At 33.4% G+C, this 21,725-nt stretch overlaps 1 protein-coding gene and 1 non-coding gene across 2 annotated transcripts in view; both read left to right on the forward strand.

Moving 5' to 3' along the window:
* Positions 1-20,289, forward strand: part of LOC145259953 (uncharacterized) — a 56,045-nt gene extending 35,756 nt beyond the window's left edge. The window contains exons 8-11 of the mRNA XM_080117932.1: positions 8,200-8,345; positions 9,783-9,898; positions 15,296-15,419; positions 19,533-20,289. Coding sequence (XP_079974058.1) covers positions 8,200-8,345; positions 9,783-9,898; positions 15,296-15,419; positions 19,533-19,792 — 646 coding nt within the window. The 3' untranslated portion in view covers positions 19,793-20,289. The remainder of the gene's footprint in view (positions 1-8,199; positions 8,346-9,782; positions 9,899-15,295; positions 15,420-19,532) is intronic.
* Positions 19,196-19,268, forward strand: Trnah-aug (transfer RNA histidin (anticodon AUG)). The gene has a single exon. It is a non-coding gene; the product is annotated as a tRNA-His (tRNA).
* Positions 20,290-21,725: the final 1,436 nt, after the last annotated feature.

The following is a 21,725-nucleotide window of genomic DNA, read 5'->3' on the forward strand; positions in this document are numbered from 1 at the left end:
GCTGATGGAGACGTAGAACATACCGTGACTGAAGCAGTCTGATGTCAAGTCTACGCCAATGGTGTTAAATGTCTGACCTTGACTTTTGTTTATGCTCATTGCAATACACACCTTCACAGGAAATTGGAGTCTCCGGAATTTAAATGGAAGTTCTGAGTCCGATGGAACTAAGGGGATCCTTGGCAGTAGAACGGTTTCGCCTTTGTAGGGACCACAGGAAATGGTGGCCTCAAGTACATTGGTGTGCAATCTGGTGATAACACATCTGGTTCCATTTGTTGTTTTTGGCGGTTCCAAGGATCGAAGAATCATGATTGGCGATCCAATTTTGAGATTTAAAATGTGTGGAGGCATTCCAGATATCTCCAAAGAGTTTAAAAACTCCACAGGGTAGTGAACAGCTTCATATTCATTAGTAGCCGAATCAACTGACTTGTATTGCTTTGTGTCTCCTGGAAATTCATTCATTATTGAATTGTTCAAATGATTCACATTGCTGTTTAATGGCGAAATAATAGCCCTCTCAGCAAGCCAATCCGGTGATTTTCCATTGTTTTGCAGGTCTGGGTACACTTTGTCTTTCAGTTGCTTCTGATTACCGACACATTTACCAAGCGCAGTTGGAATCTTAATTGTGTCAGGTGAAGAAGTGATAGGAAACTGACCATTACCGATTTGGAGAAGCAATTTTGAGAAGTCTGCTGTAGCTGTGTTATCAGAGATATAGGCTCTCATATTAGTAGTCAGTCTCTTCACTATAACGTGCCTCCAGAGATAGGATTGTTTCAAACTTGCATTGACAATGTTAGCCCTTGTGCGATTTTTAACCACTGGGAGGATTTGACGGAAATCACCACAAAATAAGGTTGGAATGCCACCCATGGGATTCTTGTTTCCTGTGATGTCTTGCAGTGTTCGGTCAATTGCTTCATAAGCACTCTTGTGCGTCATTGGAGCTTCGTCTACAATGATTGCAGAGGTGTCTCTAATTACATTTGCCAAGGCTGAGTTACCAGTAATTTTGCAAACTGGCTGATCCATTCGATGAGTATCCAAGGGTACTTTAAAAGTGCTGTGAAGAGTGCGGCCACCTTGTAGTAGAGTAGCAGCAATGCCACTGGATGCTGTTGCAAGCGCAATCTTTCTCATGGATCTAATCTTTGCAAGGATCAAATTGATTACAAAAGTCTTGCCCGTACCACCTGGAGCATCAAGAAACATCATGTTTTTGTTCATTTCACCTTGTGCTTCCAACATTGCCATGAATGAATTGTAAACTTCTCTTTGAGAATCGGTCAGTTTTTCTTGCATATTTTTTGCTTGTAGGGAAAGTTCTTCAAGATTATAAGTAACTTCACGTTGATACTCTCTCGCGAGTCTTTCATCTCTCCCTTGCGTTGGTGCAGGTAATCCATAGCTTGCCAATGGTTGACCGCACATAAGGAGAACTTTTTCTTCAATTAGACAAAGAGTTTTATTGTAGATGTCCTCATTAAAATCTGCTTCTGGATTGTTAACTTCTTGCCTGTATCTGTGAAGAATGTCTTCAGATATTACATCACGAAAAGCCATCCAGATCTCAAGAGGATTTCTTGGCTCACAGGCTGTTAAAATTATCACAAATAGGCTTCGCAAATTTGAAGGTGATTGAGTGGCACTTGCCTCTCCTACTGCTTGATGCAAGTGATGGTCATTTTCTAGAAGGCCTCGAGCAAGGCACGCTGCTCTGTATGTTTCAAACACCTGACCATTGTATGCTCGCAAATTTTGAAATGAAGTTGGACCAGCAACCTCATTGAGCAACAGGCGTAAGAAATAACACTCCCCTGCTTTTGGACTAATCGTGTAGATTCTCCCAATGCATGGTGCCTTCCATACATCATCATTTTCAGCACCTTCAACTTGTACCCCACGCATTCTTCTCATCCATTTCTTTGTCGATTTGTTCCAAGTGTAAAACTCAGGGACTTCTACGTATTTGAGACCCCTTGCAAAGTCATCCTCATGGCAGAGTTGAAAAAATGGTGTCAAAGTTGTGGCAGGCGGTGGACCTTGGGCTCGTTCCAGAGCAGTATCAGCTGAGAACATGACATTCTGCCCATTTTCAAGATGAACAGAAAGTTGTACAATTGGGGGGAAATGTTCATGGATGGGATGTTCCAATATCCTCCAGGCCGCCTCTGAACTGCCGACATACCTTGCATTCTGGAACTGCTGGATCTCATCCACAATGTGACTTTGTACTTGGCCTTGTTGGTTAGCTGCTCCATCAGTTCTTTGTAGTTCAAACACTGCTTGATCACATCCTTTATTCACGTATTTGAGGACATATTTGATGCTTTGGATCGAGCTGCAAATTTCTACGTTAATGTGAGCGTTGAACTGCTGAAGGAGGACCTTGTTGTACGGAACAATCCACTGGTTTGTTATTTCTTGATTAACATACCGACCATTTCTCTTCATCCTTATTGTACCAGTCTGGCTTCCATCTTCTGGTTTTCTTCGCCTGTACTTGGGGTAAGAGTCTTGGCCTTGCTCGGTACACTGAAGAAATTCTTTTGGGTATTTTTTGGAACATTTGTTGTCAATCGTACATGGACAATTTGGATTAAATGGTCCACAAGGTCCATGCACCATATGTGCCATCACTTTAGCATGAAGATCAGGATCTTCCTCTTTGTCAGGGATCTCTGCAGATATGCAGAGATCCATTTTTTCTGGTAGAAGTTTGTCCTCTGGGGCCTGCCAGGTGAGGATGTGTGCATGCGGCAGTCCTCTTTTTTGATATTCAATACTGTACAGGAAAGCCCTCAACCTGCCAAATCCTCCCTTTTTAATAAATTCAAGTAACTTTTTTAGCTTCTGCCTGAAAACCCTGGCAACAATATCTGGACGATCCTGAGGGTCTTGCCCTTGAAGACAATTTTCTGTAATTTCTGTCCACTTTGGATTTGTTGTGAACGTGATGAAGAGGTCGGCTCGGCCCATTCGCCGAACATATGCCATGGCATCACTTTGACGCTCAGACATGTATCGAGGGCCTCCTGTATAAGTTGCCGGAAGAACAACTCGTTGACCAAACTGTTCTGGATTCCCATCCTCCCTAAGAATTGAATCTCTCAAGTTGCTATAATTGTCAGCTCTCAGGGTCTGTTGCTCACGCCTCAGGAACTGTAAACGTTCTGTTTCAATCTTGCAGTACACATCCACCAGCCATTGTTGAAATAGCCTTCGGTACCAGAGAAAATAGTTTCCAGGCCGAGTCATTAAATGGTACGAATAAAATTGCTGTTGGGTAACTTTTCGCCCATTGGATGCCTTCATGTAGATGTTGTAAGATGGAGAACCATAGGGGTACATTAACGGGTACATTAAAGTATCGTAGAGGGGATGTAGTTCGGAGATCCATTTTAATGTATCATTTCTAAAACGCAAGACAATATCCCGGTTAGCTGTTGGTTCATTCTCCATTAATATTCCAATCTCATACGTTGTTGTTGGAGCATTGAATCGCCGTGGATGCTCTTCTTGCGGCCTTCGGTCTTCCCTTATGACAACTTTATGTTCTACCAAGTGTTCTTCTTCAATCCTCTCCTTTGTTGTTTTCAGCTGACAAATGAAGCTGTTGTTCTCATGTAAAAATTCAGTCAGACTTTGGAGAATGTCTCTATTGAGTCTACTGTCACGTCCCCGATTATGTAGTTCCTCTTCCAGACTATCCAAGAAGTAGACTTGAATAAACTTTGCTGTTTCATCTTCAGGTGGTAAAAGACTCCCAATCTGGTGGCAAACCTGGCCTCGAATTCTAAAAGAAGGATTCCACCCATGTACTGCCACAATTTTGTGACCAAATGATGTCATTGCAAAACAATTGTTATAACTGCGTAGATTTTGCAGAAAATCTTTAGAGATGGGACCATTGCCGGAGAGCAAATCTTGAAGCAACTGAGGCAGTGGTGGAAAGCTATCAAGCACAACTTTGCCAGAAGAACAACAACAACCAGGGGTTTCTCCTTTAAATTTTACAGCTGAGTAATGTTGACATACTTTGTCCATTTTTCCTATATCAGCTGTAGTGAGAGAGTCATTTTTGTTGTAGAGCAATCCTTTTCTATTGCAGTGTTCTATTTCATGGTGTCTCAAAGCAGTCATTCGTTGTCTAGCTGCCTCGTTTTCTGTCAATTGCTGGGGCAAAGTCATACTCTCTCTCCATGCAGCCTCTCGTTGTTGCCCTTGGTATAGGCGAAAGCTTCGTTGGGTTTCCGATTCATTCTGATGTCGTTGAGCCACTCTCAACTGACCTTGTGTACGTCTACTTACCTCATATAATTCATTCGATCGTAATATTGCTTCTCTTTCCAGTGCATATCTTTGCCTTTCTTGAATTTCATCTTGTGATGAATTTAACCGCCTTACAGCATGTCTAGTTCTGTCAGCTTCACGTTGGGTTTCTCTTTCCAAATCTGACAGTCTTGCTCTCCTTTCTCTTTGACGTATCCTGTTAAGTTCTAGACGTCTTTCTCTATCTGAATTGTTTTCATTGGAGCGAATTGCAGCAACTCTTAGTCTATTAGCTTCCAATCTTTCCATTCTTTCTTCCTCACTTTCGTTTCTACTTCGTTTGGGTGGCATAATTTCGGTTTTAAACGGAATTGTTTAACGATATTAATGATTGTAAATTAATTAAGCGTAAAGGAAATGTATACTAACTGAAATGGACGAACTATAAATAATATTTCTGAATAGTACAATTATAAACAATTATATTGTACCTATTTACTATGCCTCCCCACGGGACAGAGTTAGACACCAGGGTCGTTTTTTAACGTGGAGAAAAGGTACAAAAATAAAAATTGTCTCAGTCGTGAAGGATTTCTCCTCCACCGAAAGAGAACAAGAAAATGAAGTGCAGCATCTGAAGAACAGATACTACACTTTGATCTTGACCAAAAGGAATGAATAAAAGCGACCTACGTGTGACTCATTACTTCCGGGTGTAAACGTCACAGTCTAAAAGTAATAATTAAAAAAATAAGTAAATGTAAAATAAATGTAATACCAACTTAGGTTAACTAAGTAAACAGTACAATTAAAACAGTTCTATTAAAACAAATAATTACTAAGATCTAGGTAATTGTTAGTCTCATTGTTATGGTTTTAAAGAAAAAAATGTGTAAAAAAAGTTCTGCTTTTGTGAGTACGTGTATTTCTTTTAAATTACATAACCTTTTTATTTTATTATTTATATCTCTTTTAAATTTATATATTTTGTTAGTAAACTGGAAGAAATTCAGTTGAATAAAACCTTGTTCGTGTTCTTTACGTTAAACTCATATTTTTATAAAAGGTTCATCCGGTTTAAAGAAAGCACTAAGTTTAAATAAGACTGGAAATAACTAATTCAATATATAAATAGAAAAATGAAATAAATATAAGCTTTAAGTCTTAAGATAGTAATAATCAAAATGTAATAAATTATTTGTAGTTCAAATCTATGATAAGACAGGCTTTCGAAATAGGCTCGACCAGAAAGATTAAATTGGAACGAAATTATAATCTCCGTGCCATTTTCAAAGCAACCCCACAAAAGTAACGGTATCCTGCAGTTGGTTAAAATGACAACGTTGGTTGTAAGAAAAATGTAAAAGAAAATGCGCTTATCTGTTTATTTTGACCTGTTTTATTTAATTAAAAAAAAATTGGCTATAACTGGAAGAGAGCGTTATGTTTTGGGGGTTGTTTAAAAAATAGAATGGAAATAAAGTTAGTTCCGTTTTAATTGTCTTTAATTGCGGCAAGCGCTAACAAAATCGAAAAATCACTGTTTACATTCGAAATGTTAACTTTTATAGGTTTACAGGTTTGCTGACAAGGCTGGGGGTGTTTAATACAATTATTTTACTAAATTGATTTTTTTCATTTAAAAATAAAATTATTTCTTTTTTAATAAAGTTTTATTTTAAAATATTTGTTTTTGTTTATTTATATAAAATTACGATAGTTGAATTGTATTCTTTCAATTATATTGGCAAGTAAAATATAAAAGATTAAAACGGAACGAAATTGAAATTTCCATTACATTTTCAATACAATCCCAAAACATAAAGCTTTGCTCGCCAATGAATTGTTTTGACAATATATGTAAAGTGAAATAAATCGAATATAAAATTAAATGAAAATATATTAAATAATTAAATGTTAAATAGATTTTGTAAATAGTACAGTTGAAATGATTAGAATATTTCCAATATGTAATAAGGTCGAGGTAATTAGTTAAAGAGATTTAATATAATGTGATATGCAAATGAGCATAAGTCATTCGATATGGGGGTGGTTTGTAGACTAGTATATAAAGAAATTAGGCATAGATTCTTATGTCTCCTATAACAGAAACATCCTAAAATGGGTTCTAATGTTTCTCTACCGGGAGAGATCTACCCTCTTACCTCCTTTATATTTCGTTGATGATGGAGAGCTGTACACACAGACAGAAACACACGAACCCTATTACTTTATAAAAATATAGATATATATATATATATATATATATATATATATGTGTGTGTGTGTATGTATAAAATATGCAAAGTCTGGTAAAACTATCGGATTGTTAATTTGATTTCGGTAGTAGAAAGATAAGTAACTAAGCAGAATAAAAACTGTGATATATATATATATATATATATATATATATATATATAATATATATGCAAGATTAGTTTTACTTTTAAAAAATTAACTAACCTGGCCTCTCTATCTTGAATCTGTAAATACAGTATCATGAATTAATTCCTATTTTAGAAACAAAATATTAAGAACAATGTAATTTTTTTTTGTTTTATTAAAAATTACAGAAATTCTTTTTATCAGTTAATATTAAACCGCCTCTTGACTCATAAAAATTAAATTTGCATACATGATTATTCTCTCCTTCATTATCATCAGTTACTAGAATTAAGGCTCCATTACTTTGCGCATAAAAATTAAATTTGCATCCATGATTATTAAAGCAAACTGGACACCCCATACATTCCCCTTTATTCTACAGATGACATAATGAGTTGTGTATCGCCTTGGTTCAGTTAGAACATTCCTTTGAAGTTAAGAATAGACTAATGTTAGATCATAAAGGTGTCGCAGAGTTAAGGCAGTAGACAAGAGACTTGAATCATACAAGGTGATTATTTATAGATTTGTTCCATATTTATCTGAGTTATCTTCCTTTGAAATCAGAGTGATGCCCCTTGAATTATTCTGAACAATATTAGGGAAATTTACTTTCATTTCAGAACTTCAAACTTTTTTTTGTAGCAGCTGTGATTACAGATAGCAGCAGCAACAGTGATATCTTGCAGTTTACGAGTTTGAATCTCTTTGGTTTATAAGCCCCGTGCTGATTGATGCAAGCATTCAGCTTCCCTTCTGACTTGCTGAATCAGATGAGCTGAGTATGTAACAGTTTATAAAGATCTGTACAGAGTCTGTTGCTTTACACTGGTCTTCAATAAATTGTCTAAGGAGTTTTTAATGGATTGTCCATGCTGTATGATAATTATTTGGTGCTTTCCTCATAACGAGGGAACCACTGCATCTATTGTTGGTGCGTTACACATAGCTACTCTTTCTTTCTTCAATCCAGACATGGTACCGACAACTCCACGTATTTTGGATCAACCTCAAAAATTCTTTCGGAATACAACAGAACCCCTCATCCCCAGGCCTTTGGTCCTGGGTTTGACTTTGACAAGGAGATATATGATCCACCATGGCTACCACCATACCCTGATTACAATACACATACATGAACTCTTTTTCTCTTCAAAAAGAAATTCCTAACCTTTTTGTCTCCGAACTAGTTTTATAAGTAACCCCCATCTTTTGTCAATTCTTGTTTTACGAAGATGATCAATAAAATTGTTATAAATGTTAGAATGTCTTTCTATTTTACAGTTTCACGGATTGTGTAGCAGTTAGAACAAGCCTTTTCCTCTTTTCTGGCTGGGCTTTCAAAGCCATCAGATCTACTTTACTGAAGGAGCATATTAACAATCCACTTTCTTCTGTTGTCTTGTACTTGGTGTTCTTTTTTGTATGTAACTCGTTACTGTTTCATTTGATTTGGAGGAAAGGAAGTGAACGTTGGTGATTGTCTCTGATCCATAACTGTATTGAATTCAGGACTTGTCTTTTATTTTGTAGGCGAATTGGAAGCTGGTTAACTGATGTAAGTCCACTTCTTCCTCTTCTCTCCTCTCGCCAATGTACCTTTCATATGTACACGGACCCATGGGCAGCACCATGGAAACCATCTATCAACTTGAGATTCTCAAATTTGGAAAAGCCAAGTAAGCATTGTTCAAATTAAAAAAAAAAAAAAAATGAATAAGTAAATACATATTTATTTCACATTCTGAATAAACAGACAAAATGTCTTTGAAACCATGTTTAAGACACAAATAATTTTATTAAAACTTGGAAGGTTTTTTTTTTTTTTTTTTTTTTTTAACTTGACATTATTTTCATTGATAATTTCGGATAATAAAATATCTACCATCAGAGAAAGTGCTTTTTTTTTTCTTTTCATAATTAGAAACACGAACCAAGAACATTTTTTTACAAAAAGAAAAAAACAAACACTTTCTCTTGGATTTTACTATCCAAAATTAATAATAAATATAAGTCCTGGTTCGAAAAATATATTTAATGATTTTTAATAAAATATTTGGTTTCAAAAGCATTTTGTCTGTTATTTCAAAATTTTAAATTTCTTAAAGATGCTTCTAAGAAAATTTTTTTTGTCAAACCTGAGCAAACTACTGCAACCATGCATCTAAAAAAATGAAATTAAAGAAGATATTCTCCACTTTCTGCATGTAACATTTTAACAAATGCCTTAATAACATGAGCTAGTTATCAAAAAATTTAATAATAATAAAAAAGCCAAATAATATAATAATTTTTAATAAATTGTTTGCATTTTAAACATGGTTTCCAAGACCTTTTCACTGTTTATTAAAAATCTTAAATATCTTAAAGATGCATTTTTTGATAAATTTTGTTACTCATTTTTAAATCTTCAGGCATCTCTCATCAATAATATAAATCTCACCTGTCTGTTTAATTGTATGTATGTCTCACAAAAACTTTTGACAAAGGCAATGGATTTCACGAGATCGATATCATTTTGAAGCTTAATCCTTCGGACGCCAAATATCGAAAAATTGACGAAAAACATTAATTCTTTCATCCTCAACTGGGCACTTTTCTACAGGGAGGGGTCGCTTTTTCAGCGATATTTTCGAAATTCATCACCTCTTTTCGATTGTTTAGCCTTAATTTAAACCTACGTCACTTCCGGTTTGGCGATGGGTGCAACAGCTAACACTTTTTTTTTTTTTTTTTTTTCACTTTCTTTTCCTCCTTCGCAGTAAGGGTTCGAGCCTGCCTGCCTACTACCACTTTTTTTTTTTTTTTTTGCTTGCTCAACACATGCCTACAAACACCTGGGCTAGTTTTAATGAAAAAATTTATTTCATCTTAAAATAACCCTTTCAATGCATTAAGGCTGATCTTTAGTGATGCAATCTTCATTGCAGATTTGAAATACTTTGCTACATATCTGTACCAGCAAATACTCAGCTTGAAATCAGATGGTTCAAGTTACCATCTTAATAGCTTTGTACATCTCTATACTGCCCAGATTTAACGTTTCTCTGAGATCACAGTTCATTTGCATATTGTGTGTTTTTTTTACAATGATTCACTTTTTTCTTTTCCTTCAGGTGATATGTACCCAGCAGAAGCTCGAGTACTCTATGAGCCAGGGGCCACATTCGATTCCAACTATAACAATCATTTCAAACCTTTTTCGTTTAATGTCTCCAAAGAACATACCAAAGTAAGCATTTCTTTTTCTTAAATTCATTTTTGACACTTTTTAAAGAAACTTTTCATAACTAAAGATAATAAGCCAAGTTATGTTGTCTACAAACTAGAAGCAAACGAGTGGTTGGTGAAAGTTATTCAAACAATGTACACAAATGTTTTGTTAGAATTTTAATGTTAAGATCTGTACAGAGTTTGTTGCTTTACACTTGTTTCTTCAATAAATTGTCTAGGGAGTTCCTCACGGATTGTTCGTGCTGCATGATAATGTTTTGGTGCTTTCCTGTGTAATGATGAAACTACTGTAAACATGCACTGCATGTTTTGTTGGTGTGTATGAATGGCAGACATTGCAGATGATAGATGCTTGGCCAAAAGAAGCAGGAGAGGGCACAGAGAACTGAAAGTATCTCCGGCTGGAGTCCTACCACTCAAGAGATGTTTCCTTCAAGTAAAATAAATATGTACTGAGGATCATGCTGATATCTGCCTGTTTGAGAAGTAATGTTCAAGATTATCTGTAGATAAGCCCCTATGAATAGACTGTACGTTATTGCAAGTAATCGACCACTAACTACGAGTAAAACCAGAATTAGTCAGGGATGAAAGATTTCAGTAGATGGAAAGGGGAAGTGGTCAGAACTGGCCTCCGGGGTTATGGCAGACATGGTGGGAGCTGGATGTTTGAGGCAGTTTTTTTTTTTTTTTTTTTTTTTTTTTTTTTTTTTTTTTTGTGAAGCACACCAGCCAAACTGTTCAGCAAGTTTGGTTGGTGTGCTTCTCTGAGCAAGTTAGTTCTTAGGGTTCTTGGCTGAAGAACTGTTAATGAGACTTGTATCTTAGTTTAATCAGGCAAAATGTTTGAAGGAATTCTTTGGAATGTAAAGGTCTGGGAGTGAATGCTATTAAGACGAAAATGATTATTTATTGGTTGTACTGTTGGGAAAGCTCTAGGAAAAGGAATGTGCCCCTCTGCTCAGTTTTTGGAGACGGAGTTGGAAATAATTTGATTCTTGTAATATTTGTAAGCATTGGAGACACAACAATTGCAGTGGAATTACATGTAGGTTAAGAGATAATTAGTTTGTGTGCAAGAAATATAAAACAATGGAGATGGATGAGAACTCAGATGTGGTGTGATTAAAGATATTGACGTTTAGAAGTTTTATTAGCTTGGTGATATCATTGGAGTAGGAGTTGATATGTAGGAGTTAATACAAGCGTGAGTTACGGGTGGATGGACTAAGTAGCGGGAATTTCTGCCACTACTCCAATAGAGATGAAATATTACTACTGCACGATTTAATGTCTTGTTTCCAGCTGTTGGAGTTGGATGCCTTGTTGATTGCTGCTCTCCAGGCATTGATCAGGTAGTCTGTAATATTTGGAGCATGGAGGCCAACCTTGATGTTCTCCAGCCATTGCTTCTTTAGCAGGCCATGGTATTTGCCCTTGATATCAAAAGACAACATTCTGTATTGCCAAAGGTTGTCTTCCATTCTCTTCACATGCCCAAATCATTTTGAGTCTTCCTTGCCTCATGGTAACTTCTAAAGAGGGAATGCCAAGGTATTCTCTCAGATTGGCCATGTTCCACTTGTCCATAATTTTTAAAGAGCAGATCCATCTGACTATGGCATTGTCATTTCTCATAAGTCTGTTCATATCATCAACAGTGATGGCTTGAATTTGGCGGCATGAAGTATGACTCTTTGAGCACCAGCAACAAAGATCTGTCCACAAGACTTTGTTGGTCAGAATGTGAATGAGTTCTTTGATCTTTTCCATGCAGATTGTATTCTGGTTGTGATAGCATCTGTACACACTTCATTGTTATCTACCATGTCTCCAAGATAACAGAAGCTGAGATATGTTATCAATAACAAAGTTGGTTTGATCAGGGGCAGAGGTAGGTTTTTCACACAAACCCAACATCATCTATTAATCTGCCTTTTATGCCAGGCCATTGTTTGTGAACCCAGTGCAATCTTGAAGAGTAGATGGAGTTATTACAAATTCCTTGGTAGCAGACTCCACAAGGCCATCTGCCAGTTCTGTTGTTCATTCGAACAATGCGTACGGTGTAGAACTTTCAGATAAAAACTTTATCTAAACTTTTATCTTTTCGATAAAAGTTCTACACCGTATGCCTTGTTTCTTGTTGACATACAACAACATATAGACTTGAGAAATAGTGTAAAAGAAAAAAGAAATGTTCAAAGTCTGCTTTTAAAAAATATGTATTTGAATTATTGTAGACAATGTATGACGAGCCAGACGCTATTGTGTCTAATGCATAAATGACACTGCACCTGCGTGATGGGACAGGAAATCCGGTTGGTACTGATTCGCATGAGTTGGCGCCCCCGCCGAGATAAAAGATGTCGGACTTTTGTGTGTGGGCGGCATTCTTTCATTTTGCTTCGGTTGGTGAAAGAGATTTTGTGTTGTTCGTTTCAGTTATGCAAATCGAGGACAGGAAGAAAGGGACAGTAAGAAGAGAGAACTGCAAATAGAACCTACTGATTCAATTATAAAATTAAATTCACCATAATGCATTTCTTTTTTTTTTTTTTTTTTTTTTTTTTTTCAAAAACAAGTCACTCAGTTACATCTGGTAATATTTGAAAAACAAAATTATTTTCATGATCTTTAAGGCGATTAAGATTCAAGTCTTGTTACTTTGGTAATGCCATTGGAGAGCAGAGGAGCTAGTGGTAGTATGATTGCAAGAATTAGAAGTGGATGAAGTAAGTTCAGAGAATTTCTGTCATTATTAATCAGCAGAGCTTCACAGTTGTCGATCATGAGATGAGTTTATTAGGCATGTGTGCACATTGTGGTGTATGGAAGTGAAACCTGGTCAGTGAATGTTGAGGACATGTGTTGCATGGAGAGAAATTATATAAGGACAATGCAAAGGTTCTGTAATGTGAGTCTTAAAGACAAGTGTACATCCGATGACCTCCAATGAAATTTTGACAGTAAAGAGAGATGTATGTAGAATGGGATACTTTGTTTCTATTGAAAGAATAGATAAGAGTGTTTGGGTTAATAGATGTAGAATAGTTGAGGTAGTTGGGTCAGTTGGCGGGAAAAGTCAAAAGAAAGTAATAAAGATGAATTGGAGAGAAAGAATTTCCATTATTAAATTAGTATACAGTGATTTGGGCGGCAGTGTTGGGACTTTGGACTGTGAGAGTAAAAACTCTACCACCCTTCTCTACATATGATTGAAAAGAAATAAATTATTGGTGACGATTAAATATTAAAATTAAAAACGATTGAAGATAAAATTTTTGTTTTAAACAACATGGACCAATATTTGGCATAAATTACTGATAAAACACATTTGTAATATAGCTTGTAGTAAAAAAAAAGGTATTATTGCAATATATATCAGTATATTAAATTTATATATAAAGTATGTAAATAAAATTATTTTTACTTTATATATAAGATGTTAAAATAGATGAAGATATACAAAGTTTTATAAGCAACAGTAATATCATAAAACGTTTCTTCAGGTGTATGGTTCATCCAAGCTGATGATTGCACCATATTCAATGTTAATTATTTGTGTATTTTGTGGGCTAATATTTCTAATGCACTTAAACCTGATGTATGAATATTGATCAGGATTAAATATGAAAATTGATTAAATTGTTTGAAATTAAAATTTTTGTTTTCGACAACACAGGACAATATTTGTCATAAATGACTGATGAAACAGATTTGTAATATAAACGGAGAAGTAAAAAAAAAGATCAATTAGGTTTTAGTATTAGGATTGTTCATATTTAGAATTAAAATTTAAATATAAATCGAATAATCAGAGAATGAACTCCTTTTAAAACAAGAATTTAGAAAAATATGGGCATGATCTCTGAGTTTGTTTATGAAAAAGTTTTGGAAATAAATAATAAAAAAAACCTGCACTCAACATTAAAAACCAGATTATTTAATATATTTTTAAATAAATCTTTCATATATTGAAAATTGACCTTACAATAAGAAAAAAGCAACAAAAAACAAACAAACGAACAACTCAGTTTTATTTTCTGTTTGCAGATGCATCGTACATTGAAATCCACCAGTATAGAAGGTGTTCCTTTTATTTTGCTTATTTTATGGGACCCTTAAAACTTAATTGCCCCCCCCTCAACATTAATCACATAAGTATAATTTTTTTTACTTGTGTGTGTGAGATATATATATATGAATAAACAGTTCTGTTAATGACAATATTTTTATAAACTGTTTCAGCTGATGTCTACTCTGCTTTTCTTCAGATGTTAGTGTTCATTTAAGATGATCTTTTTGCCATATTCAGTATTGTTAATTAGGAATTTTTTGTACAGTTCATTTTATTTAATGCTGACAAAGGAAGGGAGGTAACTTATCACGATTTTATACTTTTAAAGATTTTTACAATGTTTATAATCCTCCCCCCCCCATTCCTTTCAAGTTTATTTATATCACTTCCTCCCATGTTTTCTTTGGTCTTCCTTTGTGATTTGAAGCAGCTACCGCAAGTGTTCTACATCTATTTACTAGTGATGGAACAATTCCGATACAATTATCAATTCCGTTCTAAATTCCAGATTCTGATACTATTACCCATTCCAATTCTTTTTAAGTTTCTAACTACAGAGCTGGGTTTTTTTTTTTTTTTTTTTTTTTTTTTTTTTTTTTTTTTTTTTTGTCTGAGGGTATTACCAGAAAAGCTATTTTTACATGCTCACATATTTTTCACAAGCATAAAAATATACTTACAAGAGCTGGTCTATAGATTTTAGTTTTACCGGTAGTTTAAAATTAATAAATGTCATCATTTCATCATTAATATGAGCCATGGAAGATTAAGTTTAAAAAAAAAAAAAAAAAAAAAAAAATTAAAAGAATCGTTTTTGGCATTGGAAAATACAATCTTTTCCAATATCAATTTGAATACTCCAAAAAGTTCCAATTTTTTTTATTCCTGATTCCAATTAATTGCCCCAACACTACTATTAATCCAAGACTTCTCGTCCATTATTTCAACGTGACCATATCATCAAGGCCTCTTCTATGCACATCTTCCAAAACTGCCCAGATTTAATCTTCCTCTGAGGTCATCAGAACTAAATCTATCTTTACACATTGCCTTAAACATCCATCGTATCCTTCTCATAATTTATCTCCATGCAATGCATATCTTCAACCCTCAATATCCAAGTTTGACTTCCATACATTATCACACTGCGTACACATGCTTGATAGACCGATCTCTCATCCCGCTTGACAACAGCAATAATGCTCTGCTGATTAGTAATGGCAAAAGTTACCTGAACTGGGGGGAAAAATGCATGAAAATAAATTTGTTGAAATCGATTTAATGAATATCAAATCATAATGAATATTTTTGCAGGTTGTTATCTATGCTGTCATCACGGGACACGGAAGTGATGAGAATGGATGCGGCGAATTCTGCATCACTTCTCATCATTTTATCATCAACAGCAAATGGCACAGCATCAAATTCAGCAATGCAGGTAAAAAAAAAAAATAATAGTATATATATATTAATATATGTAATAATAGTATCTATGTATTAATTTATTATCTATATATTAATATAATATTTGGATATTTTTATTATAAATATATATATATATATATATATATATATATATATAACTGTTGACTGTCAACACGACGGTTCTAGGTTCGATCCTTGGCTTGGGAGAGGTGCTAGTCTAGCGGCACTGATGAGTTGTGATACAACGAAACAGGACTGTATGTCGATGACTACAAATATATATATATATATATATATATATATTTTATTTTATAGATGACTTACTTTTATTTTATTTTATAGATGACTTTTGTGCACGTAGTAATTATTAATTAATAATTATTAATTAATAATTACTACATGCATAAAAGGAAGTCATCTATTTGCATGCATGTTTCGGAGTTTACTCCTCATCAGTATAGCTAGACTTTTATTGACAAGGATCGAACCTATAACGGCTTGATAAGTAGTCTGGCGTGTTACCACGGGACTACCGGACCTTAGTCAATTTTATGCATGATTTTTATCGCTTATAAATCTAAGATTGTTTGAATTTTAAAATTTTTTTATTAGCGATTAATTTCTTTATTTTGCTTCCTGAGCATTTTCTTCTATTGTAAGAAAGGAGTTATTTGCCCTTTTTGTTTTACATTTTTCTTCGCCCAAATCTTAGGACGTTTTTACTTTTTTATTTTAAATATTAATTATTAATTAATAATTACTATATGCATAAAAGTAAGTCATCTATATTCTGCATATTTCAGGGAGCGAAATAAAGCAATTAATCGCTAATAAAAAAAAAAATAAATTCAAACAATCTTATATATTTTCTCTTTACTTCTTATATGCAAATTTTTTTTTCTCCTTTTATATGTATTTCTGTATTTCTTATCTGCTCTTTCTATCCCCATTCCTAGTCTTTTCACCTCTTTCTTTTCTGCCCTTTCCTTATTTCTTTTCTTTTTAATGATCCCCATTATTTCTTACCGATTCCCATTTTATTTATTTTCCTATTATTTACTTATATACTCTTTTCATAATTAGTGTTTGAATATATGGTTAAGTGGCAGTTGTAGTCATTTAGAACTGCTTTAAAGATTCACCGCTCACTCATTTTACGACCAGATTTCAAACGATTATTACAGTTGATAGATCACCTTCTCAGCTATATTGTAAAAAATATTTTTTCAATTTTTTGTTCAGTAAAACAAAAGTTATGATGAATTTACTGGTGTTCAAAATCGTAAAAAAAATGTAAGGAGGTGAGCAACGTTTTTTTTTTATGACTGGTTTCCATAGCAATCACGTCGCTTCAGCGACTACTGTTGCTACCAATTCACTGCTCTCGTGAAAAGAGAAGTAACAAGTGAAACAGAGAGAATAAAAGAATGAAAGGGAGATAATTGGGGGATTTTATTGAAAGTAGACGAGTGCCGTGCATTGTTATTACATATGTGTATGTTATGTTTATGGGGGCAAAAAAAATAAGACTGAAATTAAATAAAGAACAAGTGAATTTATTGGAAGCCTGGAAAAATCATGGATTACAATAGAAAGATGCGAGCATGAAAAGTAATATGGTTAAGCTTAAACATGGAAAAGTAAAGGACTAGTTGTTAAAACTGGAAAAGAAAAGGACAAGATATTCTAGTAAAAATTATAATAAATTTATAACTTAAAATATTGCAGAATTAAGAATTTTTTTAAAAATTCAATTTTTAACATTATATAGTCAATTCTTAATGCTGCAATATTTTAAGTTATAAATTTATTATATTTTTTAGTAGAATATCTCATCCTTTTCTTTTTCAGTTTTAACAACTAATCCTTTACTTTTCCATGTTTAAGCTTAACCATATTACTTTTCATGCTTGCTTTTTTCTATTGTAATATTAATATAATTTATCTATATATTAATTGTAATGAATAATTTTACCAAGAATTCATAAGTTTTGGTTTCAATTATAGCTGAAGGAACTCAAGTTATATATTTTCATAAGTTTTGATTCAAGCTGGTGCTTCTAAATCATATAGATATATTTTTAAAAATTTATTTTTGAAATCAAAACTTTATAATATAAGAATCGATAAACAATTGACTCTATAATAATATATATGAAACCTACTTGATTTAAAGTATCATATTTAAGCGTATTTTATGACTGGCTACACAGGACGTCCCTGCTACCTTAGATAAATACTTTTGCAGTTTTAACAAAAGAGCTACAATAATATCAGGGCATCCCTATTTATGCTGAACATCCACAGAATGCCAACATCAATATATTGCATATGAAAGAGTATGCTGTGGAATTTCCACAGGTCCTGCTAAATAAATAAATTCTGTTATTATTTTGAGATTAAATTTCTATGGAATACTATTTTCAAGATTTTGCTGTAGACTTTATAAAATATTTAGACAATTTAAGGACTTTTTATAAAGTTTGGATTTTCCTTAATTTTTCTTTTTATTATATTATATATAAAGAAACTCGTTTCTTATCGTTGAGCACTTTCAGTTGAATTAAGTCGGTCAATTTAGCTCTTATGCATAGATCATCGTATAACGATTAGATCACTGTCTGACTGACGTAAAGAACATTTAAAATTAAAATGTTTAAATTCAACCTTATTTCACACGGTTAATGGTAGACGAATGGATACGGTCTTTGCTAATCGAGCCAGAGATGGCTCGTATTGCTGTGTTCGAATCTGTCGACTGGTGTTAATTGTGACACCCTGCACTGAAGATTCCCGAAAGGATGAAACACTAGTGTCTGTAGGTATTTAATTATATGTAAAAAAAAAAAAAAAAAAAAAAAAAAAAAAAAATTATATATATATATATAATATATATATATATATATATATATATATATATATATTCTCTTTACTTCTTACATGCAGTTTTTTTCTCCTTTTTATATGTATTTCTGTATTTCTTATTGTTTCACCTTCTCTTTCTTTTCTGCTCTTTCCTTATTTCTTTTCTTTTTAATGATCCTCATTGTTTCTTACCGATTCCCATTTTATTTATTTTCCTATTATTTACTTGTATACTTTAAAAAATTTTTTTATTCTCATATATATATATATATATATATATATATATATATATATATATATATATATACTTATTTCTTTGTAGATATTTTAATTTTTGTTTTAATATTTTATATGCTTTTCAATATTTAATATATACATCTTTTGTTTCTAATCTAAATGTTATTAATCCAATTTTTATTTATATTTTATATTATGTTGGTCTTGATGAGAAAAATTGAGCCTCGAAATGCCATGAACTAAAGAGATTTTACTCTCCATTTATATGTAAGGAAAAATTTAATATTAAGTATAGGATTAAAAAATAAAAATAAATAAAACGAAGGAAAATATAGAAATTTTAATTTCTGAAATCGGCCTCTTAACTTGAATACAAATTATCAAACAAAATCTAAAAAATTCAGAAACCTTAGATTATCTATTAATAAAATTCTAAATGTTTATTTAATTATTTGAGTGAGAGAGCGTGTACCAATAAAACTTTCAAACGGATGCACCGAATTGAAAAATTCTTTTTTTTCCCTGAAAGATGTGAGTCCCTAGATTGTTCTTATTTATATATGGTTTGTAATGAAATAAGGGGTTTTGGGCCGTTTCGTGCAATTGTCGAAAAAGTTACCTGCCCATGTCAATGGAATTTAGCACTGTCTGTATACAGTTGCGACAACATCTTTCAGCATACGGACAGGACTTGTGGCACAATGGATAGCGCGTCTGACTATGGATCAGAAGATTCCAGGTTTGAATCCTGGCGAGTTCGTAATAATTTTAACCATTTTATCCAACGTTTACTCATTATCCTTACCCTTAGGGTATTTTTGTTTTTTCAGTGATTTTGTTTTGTGCATATGGGAATTTCCCATACTTCAAGTTCACAGGTTAAGCGTTTACTATCCAGACTGTTGTGTGTACTTGATGTTGAGTGTAGTCAATTTTGTGTTTGATTCGGCGTTGTGTGTGCCAACGCAGCACTGCTAGTATTAAATAAAAAATTAATGAGTATAATTTTTTTTTTTTTTATCAGGTACACCTTTAGGCTGCACTGAGAAAGTTCGTGAAGGAGCTGTTCCAAATGAGCATGGCACTTGGTTGTATGGGCGTGATGGATGGTGCGATGGTCTACAAGTGAACCCATGGGTCATTGATATTTCCAAAGATATCTCCAGAACACAAACCAACACAATTAAATATCTTGGCATGTACAATCACACAACACCTAACCCTAAGAAAAACCCAGGAATCATTTCTTTATATTCATACCTGATTTTATATAAAAAATCATAATTTCTCAAATAACAACAAAAAATTATAAATAAGAGAATCTTATATATTTTACGATTATAAAATGTATTTTCTATACAACTGATTTTATTTGCGAAACAATGGATAGTCGAAGTAAATATCCCTACAAAAATAATTTATTTTTAAAGTTTCTATTTCCTTTGCTAATGTCTAGTACGAGGAGTTGTACAAAGTATGAGTAAAACGTCTGATATTTTATATTGATATCTGAAACCCACAAATTAGTATATCTATTATGTATCACTTTTTTAAAGAGGAATTACATTTTTCAGAGGAACTATATTGTGTTAATCTGAAGGTGGAAATCCATGTCAAATTGCCACAAACCTTGGGATTCCACTTTCCACTACTGTTAGACGAGTGATTAGCAGATTCATTAGAGAGCGAAAATTATCAAGTCTTTTTTTAATGGAAATCGCTCAAGCCATTTCATGTAAGGAGCTAAAAAACTAAAAAAAATAGAATTTAAAGGACAAAAATTAATCAATGATGTGTTAGATGGATTAGATTCCAACCCAGAAAACAGTAATTCTTCCCCCTTTGCCAGAAAAATCGCTCATTGAATGTGAGGACTAAAGAGCAAAATATGGGAAGTTTTTGAACGTGGAATTAATCCATGTTAACTCTCCATGAACCTCGAGATTCCATTTTTAATTGTTAACTTGATTTATTAGAAGAAATAATCAATATCACCTGATTTAGGTTGATCAGGACTTTTTGACACAAGAGCCTTCTTTGTTATAATAGTGTGTGTGTTCAAAAGTAGGAACTAATGAACTCAACAAGGTTGTTAGATCATGCTCGATAACAAGAGCAAAATATTTTTTAATATTCATTCGAAGGTAAACAGTTACATTTGGTCGCTACAAACAGCCATCTGTTTCAGTCAATGAGTCTGTCAGGCGACCCTGAACCATTTGACGCTATAGAAAAAAGAAAATCAAAACCTTTTTCTTCTGTAATGTCGAATAGTTCAGGGTCGCCTGACAGTCTCATTGACTGAAACAGATGGCTGTTTGTAGCGACCAAATGTAACTGTTTACTTTCGAATAAATATAAAAAAAAATATATATATACACTCATGAGCAAAAAAAAAAAAAAAAATGGGCCAAGAGTGAAAGAAGGAAAATATCGATTTTTCAATATTTTTCCATGAATTTTTGTTAATTTTAACTGAAAATTTCTATTTTGCAGATCATTATTATTATAGCATAATGAAAAATTAATCCTAAAAATGGTAAGACCACATTTTGGCAAGGATATAAAAACCGAATTGCAGGATTAGGGCAGTCCAAAATGACTTACAAGCAGATTTTTGATATTTTAAGAAAAGAAAAAGTGAAAACATCTCTTTCTGTAGTAAAGAAAATTGGTCAAAGGTTCGAAGTCGAACGCTTGGCAAAAGGGAAATCTGGATCTAGTCTCCCTAGAGCATCCACTTTGAAGGACAAGCACAGTCTTAAATTAACTGTTTTGAAGAATTGAAACAAAACTTATGTTGACCATAGCAAAGAGTTCAAAACAGGGGCTGGAAATTCTTTCTAGATATACAATATCTAGACGAATGAATAAAATGGGATTTTCCTCTAAAAGGTGTGCAAAGAAGCCATTTTTATCTAAGAACCTCAATGATAGAAAGATACAGGCTGGTTCAGGAATATTTTCTGGTTAGATGAATCAAGATTTCTTTTTTTGTTAGTGATGCTCCCGAACGGTGCAATCAAAGAACTGGAGAGTTAAACACGGGAATGGAGGGATAATGGTATCAGGAACTTTTACTGCGGCAGATGTTAGGGAACTCATTAGATGTGAGAAGTCCATCAATGCAAAGGAATACATTCGAATATTATAAACAGGACTCTTACTAAGTATCCAGAAGCTAGGAATATCCCAGAACATTATTTTTCAACATAAT

Source organism: Euprymna scolopes, chromosome 35 (assembly GCF_053919585.1).
Source record: "Euprymna scolopes isolate OS-2025 chromosome 35, ASM5391958v1, whole genome shotgun sequence".
NCBI lineage: Eukaryota > Metazoa > Mollusca > Cephalopoda > Sepiida > Sepiolidae > Euprymna > Euprymna scolopes.